At 43.8% G+C, this 10,071-nt stretch overlaps 1 protein-coding gene across 1 annotated transcript; it reads left to right on the top strand.

Annotated features, from left to right (window-relative positions):
• Positions 1 to 1,211: 1,211 nt before the first annotated feature.
• Positions 1,212 to 4,134, top strand: LOC147889727 (pentatricopeptide repeat-containing protein At5g27110-like). Its single transcript, XM_087391655.1, has 2 exons — positions 1,212 to 2,099; positions 2,133 to 4,134. The coding sequence occupies exons 1-2, from the start codon at positions 1,326 to 1,328 to the stop codon at positions 3,597 to 3,599; spliced, it is 2,241 nt and encodes a 746-aa protein (XP_087247781.1). The 5' UTR covers positions 1,212 to 1,325; the 3' UTR covers positions 3,600 to 4,134.
• The last annotated feature ends 5,937 nt before the right edge of the window (positions 4,135 to 10,071 follow it).

Raw genomic sequence — 10,071 nt, 5'->3', positions numbered from 1 at the left:
CTAACCCGATCAAAGCTGACTAGCTACATGCACAAAGCCCATTCCCTAACCCAACCTCTAAATTCCAACACAACCCTAAGACCCTTGCAGGCCAAAAATGGAATATAAGAAAAGCAATGTACACAAGTGAATGGTTTGTACTACTTGGCCCATTGAACATGAAAGATACAAATGGCTCTTTGGCCAAGCTGTACGCACTGGCAATAAGATGACCCTCACTTCCTAACATCTATGCTCTTATGTACAAGCCCTATGATAACCCAAATTTACATTCATATGCACCTACCCTTCAGAAGGGTAATTGCCGCCAAGCCATCACCAAAATCATTTGACATTGTTTGACATTGGCAACCCTCGTCTACATAAGGTGGGGGGATAGAGTTCTCCATGGAAAAAGTTATGCACAGAAGAAACCGACACTCAAAATAAAACTTGATAGGAACTCTCTAGAAACTCCTGTCGTCACCTCCCAGCTTATCTTGACGGGGTAGATAGAAAGTGGCGAGCAGAAAAACAGCGAGTCACTTTCGTATGAGGGGGAGGCCAAGCCATGGCTTCTCCTGGCCATTAACGTCATGCGGTAGCACGTCAACAATTCAAAAAAGTTGATGTGATGGGCGCGTTATGACGTTTTTGACACACCGACGTTTAAGAAAGTGCTTTAATTTGAAGCTTTAACACATCACCATTTTTCATGATTTAAAGAGGCTTGATCCAACAGCCGAGATTATGAGCTTTCACGACTTTGACGATCGAGACAGTGCGCCACGTGTTGGACATCGGACCTAAAGGTCGAGTTTTAGGATTCCTCCTCGGAATGGCCTCCTATCTTGGGTACCAAGTGATGATGTACTAGATTCCTTGATCAGATGTTGGGGATTTTGAGCTGTTGATGCGGCCATCCGATCCTAGCGGCGGCAACCCCCCCGGGGGCCCCATCCCATTGATCAAGGAATCTCGTATGTCATCACTTGGTCTCGAGGGAGGCTCATGCTCCACTAACAAGAAGCTGTAAAAGGCTCCCATAACATGAACCTCCAAGCTAGGCTCTTACGAAATTCCATAGAACTCGTTGTGTGATCCTCCCTAAGGTAAGAGCTCAGACTTGGTTTCAAAATTGTGAATTTGAATTTGACGTTGACGTTGACGTTGACGTTGCCTACTTCATCTCACTGCAAGTGTATATCATTCTCACTGCGTCTCTCCTTTGCTTAAACACGAGCGAGTCAGCCTCCCTGTTTCCGGGCGCTTTGGAGTTCAATCGCTCGCCCAGTTCTAGCAGCAACATCATACCCACGGCTTCGTCTTTATCCTCCACATCAGGAATGCTTCATCTTGTGATTGAGCCGCTATCCTGGGGGAGAGTGCAACCACACAGTCATTTATGGTCCACACGTACAAGCTCCATTGTCTCGGATAGACCAGGCCCTCGGTGTACGAAGGGCGAAATCCTAGGGTCGGTTGCTGAAGAGATGCTGAGTGAGCTAGAGAGCAGCAAGGCCTGTCATACGCAGGTGTTACATAAGCACCGTCAAAGGAATAAAGACTGCGGTCCTGAAACCTTGAATGCGGAAATCATTGGTCGGCTGAGTCCAGAGACAGATTATGATACGTATGCCTGGCTTTTAAGGCATTGCACCATTGCCAAGGCCCTGTCGGAGGGCAAACGTGTGCATGAACACATGACCAGCCGTGGATATGCGGGCGACAAATTTCTGAGTAAACTTCTCCTTCAAATGTACAGCAAGTGTGGGAGCGTGGAGAATGCGCGAGCTGTGTTCGACAAAATAGTTCATAGGGATTTGTACGCTTGGAATATAATGATCGCAGCTTCTGCCAAGGAAGGGAGCCTGGATGATGCAAGGGCACTGTTTGCAGAGATGCCACAGCGGGATGTTGTCTCCTGGAATGCCATGATAATGGCATGTGTCCAGAATGGGCATGGAAAGGAGGGCCTGCAGTTGTTTGGTCAAATGCAGGCTGAAGGCATTGAGCCAAACAACATCACCTCCATCTCCATTTTGGATGCATGTGCCACTGTGGGATCCCTAGAAGAGTGTCACATGATCCATGCTATTGTTGCTGGCAATGGATGGGATGTGGAGAAAAGAAACTCCACGGTCCACCCTCAGTCCACCGTGGTTGTGGGGACTGCTCTCGTCAATATGTATGGCAAGTGCAGGTGTCTGGATGATGCATGGGCAGTGTTTGCAGAGATGCTGCAGCGGGATGTAGTCTCCTGGAATGCAATGATCGCTGTGTGCACCCAGAATGAGCATGGCAAGGACGCTCTTGATATGTTTGGTCAAATGCAGACCGAAGGTCTTGAGCCAGACAAGATCAGCTTCCTCTGCGCTGTGGATGCATGTGCCAATGTCGTAGCCCTACAAGACGGTCGAATGATCCATTTTATGATTATTGTCAATGGATGGGAGTTAGATGTTGTTATGGGGAATGCCCTCATCAATATGTATGGCAAGTGCGGGAGCCTGGATGATGCGCATGCATTGTTTGCAGAGATGCCGCAGCGGAGTGTGGTATCTTGGAATGCCATGATCACTGCATGTGCCCAGAATGGACATGCCAAGGAGGCACTGCAACTGTTTGGTCAAATGAAGGTGGAAGGCTTGGAGCCAAACAAGGTCACCTTCATCTGCATTGCGGATGCATGTGCAAGTGTGAAGGCGCTAGAAGAGGGTCAAGTGATCCATGCTATGGCTGCTGGCAACAATATTGAGTTGGATGTTGTTTTGGGGACGGCCCTCATTGATGTGTATGGCAAGTGTGGGAGCCTGGATGATGCAAGGGGAGTGTTTGCAGATATGACACAACAAAATGTGGTATCCTGGAATGCTATGATCGTTGCACATGCCCAGAATGGGCATGGTGAGGAGGCGTTGGAATTGCTTGGTCAAATGCAGGCTGAAGGTTTCGAGCCAAATGGGATCACCTTCATCTCTGTTATTGAAGCGTGTGCCAGTATGGCAGCCCTAGAAAAGGGTCAAGCAATTCATGTTACTGTTGCTGGCAATGGGCTGGAGACAGATAGTGTTGTGGGAACTGGCCTCATCAATATGTATGGAACATGTGGGAGCCTAGATGATGCGAGGGCAGTGTTTGCAGAGATACGAGAGCGGGATGTTGCTGCCTGGAATGCCATGCTTTCTTTGTACGCCCAGAATGGGCATGGCAAGGAGGCCCTGCAACTGTTTGGCCAAATGCAGGCTGAAGGCTTCAAGCCAAACAGGGTTACCTTCATCGCTGCTCTCACTGCATGCAGTCATACTGGCTTGGTTGATGATGGAAGGAGATACATTGCCTCTATGAAAAGAGACCATGGCATAACTCCCTCAGTGGAGCATTATGTCTGCATGATTGATCTTCTTGGGCGAACAGGACTATTGGAAGAGGCAGAGGACCTGGTCATCAGTATGCCATTTGAAAATGACCCGTCAGCATGGTTCAGCTTGCTTTCTTCATGCAGGATTCACAATGATGTGGAGCGGGCTGTGCGTGCCGCAAGTTTTGTTTTCAAGTTGGATCCAAAGAATGTTTCACCATATGTTTTGCTAGCAAACATGCATGCTAATGCAGGTTAAAGGGTGTAGTGAAGGTGAGGAATGCAATGATGGATGATTGTATGAAGCTTTGTTAGGTCACACTTGCCTTGATGTGAATAATGTGGAGCATGAATTTGTTATTGAAGACATTTCACATCTTTGACTTCTAGATACACATGCTGAGTTGCACGAGTTGGTAAGGAGGTTTGAGACACATGCAATGCTTCATGATGGGGATGAAGAAAAAGGAGGAATTCTTTGCCTTGGCTACCATAATGACAAAGTGGCCATTGCGTTTCGGCTCATTTTCAGCCTCTAGGAACACACATTCACATAAAACAAGAATCTTCAGGTTCTCTTGGACTGTCCTCCTGCCACCCTAAGATAGTCCAATGGAAAAAGAAAGAGGGAGACGACTGGGACAATCCAATCACAAGAGTCCATCAGCAGGCAAGCAAGCAAGGAAAAATGGTTGTTCAAGTGCCTTCTTTGTGGCTCCCCAACCTTTCCATCTATTGCATGCCTAGAAAATAAGAGCTGAAGGTGGGACTAAAGGAGCATATCAGAAAGAGGGAATATGAGATACAAAATGGAAATTCTAATGTCAAAGACTCACACGGATAGCAAATTAATACAGAATCATGCTGAAATTTATATTGGCCCATAAGCAAGGACTATGGTAATCATGATCAAAGCAGTAAAGAATCCCAAAACAGACAAAACATACATGAATGCAGAAACCATCTCACAAATGCAAAAACCATCTCTCTCTCTCTCTCTCTCTCTCAACCCGCACAGAAAATCGATGACATAGAAACACTTTAAGCTGCAACTTGCTGATCCTCGTAGCAAGCCATAACAAAGTGACCCATCAAGTTGCAACTGACATAAACTAATTCCTTGTGTGCCAGCTATGAGGTGAAGGCAAGAAGCCAGGGGAGAGAGAGGGACGAGGGGAAAGAAGGGCAGGAGAAGGGGGTAAGAGATGGCAGGCTGAGAGGTTCGAAGAGGGAGAGGAGGATAGGCAGAGATGGAAAACGGGCTAGAGAGATGGCTAAGGGGGTAAGAGACAGCAGGCTGAGGGTGTCACAATGTTAATCAACAGCACATAATCCACGAGCTGATTTTCAATGATCTTATTTGGGTGATATCAATTTGGGGTGCTGTATAGTAGATGGATTCAAAGACAAATGTTAAGGAAAAAAAAAGAACCAAATCTTGATCCTGTGATCGTTGAGCATAAGAATTTTCCATCAACCCATATCCATAGCATTCCATTTCTCAGTGATAACCTAGGGACTTAGAAATCAACTCTTATAAAAATACAAATAAACTTAATTTTAAAATACCAAATTTACATTTGGATAAAGAAATAAGTTAAAATAAATATCTTAATATTTTTAGTATACAAAGTTAATTACTTCACACTTAGCCTCAAACTTAAGTTTGTGATTGAAAAGGAACATTATACATTGTAGTCCATATATTAGATGCACGCTCTTGAGTTTGAGGTCATCAAGCAGGTTCAACCTTGTGAAGCAAACCAAAAATATATACAATTGTAAGTACATCATACAAAAAATTGTGTCAAATCATTTGATTAAAGAATATCTTTACACTCATTTTCCCCTAGAATAGTACAAGATTTCATAAGAAAATTTAAAAATGACACTTGAATAAGTGCCAAAATTCCTAAATTGCTCTTAAGGAGCAAGGCGTGCGAGAGTGACTGCCTAGCTCCGAAGGACACCTCTTACTTCTAGAGCAGATGAACCATTAAAAGGGATGATTAAGTTTAATAAGTTTCTAGAAATATTCTATTTTTAGAATAATTCCATGTCTATAGAATTACTTTTAAATAATTTCTAGGTTGACCTTAAATATGTCGTAGGATTTTGTTGATGTTTTCACATTTGTGTTAATGCTTCATTCACGATCGTCATTTTTTATCCAAAATAGCATGTGTATAACGTTATCATGTAGGTAACTTGAAAATTTTACCGATGAACCGGATAAATATACCACCGGTACTTTGAGCAATACCAGTGCTAATGATCTAAATGTCAATGTAATGGTCTAAATGTCAATGGTAATTGTCCAAATACCAATGACCTGTTACAGTATTGCTAATAGTATAAAAGCTATTATTGTCGGTACATTGATACTATTGACGGTAATCTGACTATTTTCCCACCAAATTTTAGCTTACAAAAGGATTGCGAGAGTCGCAAGCTCTCTTCATTTGGCAAGATTATTCCTATAGCTCTTGCACCTAGCGTGTTAGGGCAAGGTGAACCACCATCGATCGTGAGAGAATGAGGGTGAGGGAGAGAGTGTTCATCGTGGTTGCAAAAGTGGTCAACTGCTCCAAGATCTAGCATATTAGGGTAAGTTTTACCACAACTACAAGCTAATGAATGCAAAGGAGTTAGGGTTTAGGAGGAGTTTAAGGGTTAGGAGGAGGTTCCAAGGTTTAGAAGAGGTTCCTGTAAGAAAATAGTACGCAGCGGAAGATAACAACAAAACGCAAGTACACGATGGAAAGCTGGAGAGAATACAAAAATTCTGATATACCAAACTGCTGATACAACTGATGGTTGGCTGTCCACCCGTGCGCTCTACAGACAGAGCTTCGATGGTGATCTAGACAGATGCTGGACGGAGGACTATGAGCGTGAAGAACTGGTGATCTGATGATAGGGGGTGGCCACTTATATAGTGTAAGTGGTTGACGGTCGGCCCTGTAATAGGCAGTCGGCCTAATAGACAGTCGGCCTGGAAGACCACCGACCCTTCAGAAAACATGCCGTCGGGCAGATGAAGGATCGCACATAGGTCATACCGTCGGGCCTGGGGCTACCGGCAGCCCCCGGACCTTGCCGCTGGGGGCTTTGCCCCCAGACCCCCACCGGGGGCCTGCGCCCCCCGGACCCCCTGCTATCGGGGGGGCTATCGCCCCCCCGAACCCCCCCTTTGTGCAGACGGGTATCTACTCTTGGCTCCTAAGCCGTCTCATAACCATCTAGTCTACTCTAAGACCCCTTCCAGTGTCTAAACTGGGGATCCCTCCCAATATCCGATACCCATCATGGCTTCTCCTCATATGGGGGCCTTACAACATTGGGTACACAGAATATTGGTGGGTTACATGAGAGGTGGACATTTGAGCTAACTCTAACAGTTCCAGGGTTTAGAAGGAGGATCCCAAGTTTAAAAGGAGGTTCCAGGGTTAGAAGGAGGTTCTAGGGTTTAGAAGGAGTCCAGGGTTAGAAGGAGGATCCAAGGTTCAGAAGGAGGTTCCAGGGTTAGAAGGAGGTTCCAGGGTTTAGAAGGAGTTCCAAGGTTTAGAAGGAGGTTCCAAGGTTCAGGCTAGAGTACATGGTGGAGAACTCGTAGATCATGGAGTTTTAAGGGTTGAGGAACAAAGGGTTTAGGGGGAGCATAGGAGTGGGAGAGGAAGAAGGTGTAAGAGCATGGGGGAAAGAAGAGAGAGAAGGGAGGAGGAGGAGGGAGGAGGGAGGAGGAGGAGGAGGAGGAGGGAGGAGGAGGAGGAGGAGGAGGAGGAGGAAGGAGGAGGAGGGAGGAGGAGAGGGAGAGGGTGGGTTGCAAGGTTGGAGGAGAGGGGAGGAGGAGTTGCAAGGTTAGGACATGCTTTTGGATGTGGAGTGCAAGGAAGCATGGACACTTGAGACAATTGCTTGGAATACCAAAGTAGACTCAACACAATGCCCCAAAGAGTGTGGGCTTCATTCCATTATGGGATATTTATACAAGTTGAAGAGCTTCTCTCTGTGCATGTAGGAATTGTAACACATTCTCTCTCTACATGTAGAAGTCGTATGTAGAAGTTGTAACACATTCTCTTTCTACATGTAGAAGTCGTATGTAGAAGTTGTAACACATTCTCTTTCTACATAAGTCCATGTTGGCACAGAGTCAACAAACCCATAGAAGGGGATACACAAAGTGACATCAACAATTGGATACAAGAATTGGCCACAATAGATAACTGTAAAACAACACATCTAATGTTACCAGATGTGGATGCACAAATGATCCAACTAGAAGCATAAATTGAGGATAACGAATCAAAAGAGGTGGAAGTGCGCTTCTTCATGGTAAGTGTTGAGTGGAACAATAATCTTGAAGAGTCCATAATTGAAGACTATGGTGTAGATTTTGATTTTGGGACCTACCAACAAAAGTCGATAATGCCACATTGGGAAGGTCAAGTATTTCACAATGCCTTAGCAATCTTGTAGGCACTCATGGCGATAGAATACCCCAAGATAGACCCTCTAGCACTAGCCAATAGAAATTGGTCAAGGAAAAGTAAGGAGGTTTTGAAGTGCCAAAAGGCCAAAGCATTGTGGGTGCTGAGCTACCTCAACTAAATCTATCAAACGAATCAAAGTCAATCCAAAACATAACAATTACCAATTGCATTCCTGTAGAGCACTTTAATGAATTTGAAAGAATGCAAACTAGAGTGGTGGAATTTTATTTGACAAAGGCCACAAAAGCACTCGAGTCCCCAAATTTTGAGTGGGATCCTAAAGGACTTGAGGGTGCATGTATGGCCAAAGAATGCTCCTTGGGAGTGAGACTCCTATTGAAAATCCATCACTAGTATCATAACGAAAAAAACTTTGCAAGTTCAAACCCAATGTAAGAATGAAGAGTGAAATGGCGAATACTCACACAAAAAAGAAGAGCAAGAAAACATATATGAATTGGACCAAACACCTTCCACAATATCCAGTGGAGCTAGCAGCCAAGCAAGTACCTCATAGTGCCATTATAGCCTAAGGGAAGTTCTCGATTACTTCAACAACTACACCAGGGGAGAAGCAACAATAGCAAAAGCCCAGGCCAATCAGGGAATCAAAGATCACAAAAAGAGAGAATATTGAGGATACACTGGTGTATGAAGGACCAGCCAAGATAAGAAATTTTAATCTTGCCTTGGATGGAGAAGAAGAGAAGCCTATATACATTGGCAAACAACTCACTCTAGAAGAAGAAAAAGAACTAAAAGCATTGTTGATGGAATATAGAGATTGCATGGCTTGGTCCTACAAGGAAATGAAAGGGATTCACCCTAAAGTTGCAATATATACCATCTCAATTAGGGAAGGACCCAAACCTAAGGTATGTGGACACTATCGGACAAATCCCAAGTATGGCACTTTCTTTGAAGAACTAGAAAAGTTACTGGATGCCAATTTCATTTATGAGAGAGAGAATACTGATTGAGTGTCACCAATTGTGATTGTTCCTAAGAAAAATAATAAGCTCAAAATATGCGTGAATATAAAAAACATCGATACAACAAAACAATCAGAGATCACTACCACCTACCATTGACTAAAATAGTTTTAGAAAGGGTAACTGGGTCTGAAGTTCATAGCTTTTTGGATGGGTTCAGCGGGTACAACCAAGTCCAGATCGCTTCTGAAGATCAAGCCAAGACAACATTTGCCACCACTGAATGGGGAATTTTTTCATACAAAGTCATTCCATTCGAATTATGCAATGCCCCATCAACTCTTCAAAGGGTCATGTACACCACCTTCAAAATATTCCTGAACAAATTCCTACAAGTCTTCCTCAATGACTTGTGCATACATTAAGGAAAGTAGGATCATTTGAAATGCCTTGAAGAAGTACTAAAAAAATCTAGGGAATATAAAATCTCTTTGAATCCTCTCAAATGCCAATTCTGAGTCGTATGGAGTAGTCCTGGGACACATAGTCTGTTGACATGGGATTGAAACTCACATGGACAAAATAAATATTATCATGGAGCTCCCCCCCCCACTAATGCAAAGGGTGTCCAAGTCTTCATGGGCCATGTTGGGTACTATAGAAGGTTCATAATTAGGTATGCCATGATTTCAAGGCCCCTATATAAGCTCCTAGTCAACATCATCTAGACAGATGAATGTGAATAAGCATTCAAAACCCTAAAGTGGAGATCTGATCACAGCCCTATCCTAATGGCACCAAATTGGGACATAGAATTTCCTGTACATACTGATGGTTCCAACTATACAATAGGGACTGTGTTATGTTAACTTGGCAAACACAACAAAGACTACCCAATATACTTTGCAAGCGGGCAGCTAAATGATGGGGAGGTGAATTACACCACAACAAAAAGAGAAGCTTTGGCAATGATCTATAGCGTGAATAAAATTTGACACTATCTATTGGCTACTGACTTTATCTTCTACACAGATCATCAAGCCTTATTGTATCTTGTGCATCATCCATGTACCACAGGACAGATCACTCGGCTTCTACTCCTACAAGAATTCAATTTCAAAATAGTGATGAGAAAAGGAGCTCAATATACATAAAAAGTCAATAGATTACTACCCTTAGGGAAATGGTCAAGCTGAAAGTACCAACAAAATAATGAAGAAGATATTTAGGAGGAGAGTGGCAGACAATCCTACATATTGGGATCAAAATATGGATTTAGTCCTATGGGCATTAAGAACAGCCT

This window comes from Dipteris shenzhenensis, chromosome 20, assembly GCF_047967505.1.
Source record: "Dipteris shenzhenensis isolate YYH24624 ecotype China chromosome 20, Dip_SZ_1.0, whole genome shotgun sequence".
NCBI classification, from domain to species: domain Eukaryota; kingdom Viridiplantae; phylum Streptophyta; class Polypodiopsida; order Gleicheniales; family Dipteridaceae; genus Dipteris; species Dipteris shenzhenensis.
Note: the sequence above shows the minus strand (reverse complement) of the source record. Positions and strands in the feature narration are given on the sequence as shown.

Excerpts from the sequence above, each read along its gene's own strand:
- LOC147889727 (XM_087391655.1), top strand. The coding sequence starts at position 1,326 with ATGCTTCATCTTGTGATTGAGCCGCTATCCTGGGGGAGAGTGCAACCA. Across the intron at positions 2,100-2,132 it reads TTGCTGGCAATGGATGGGAT|TCCACCGTGGTTGTGGGGAC; the intron begins GTGGAGAAAAGA and ends GTCCACCCTCAG.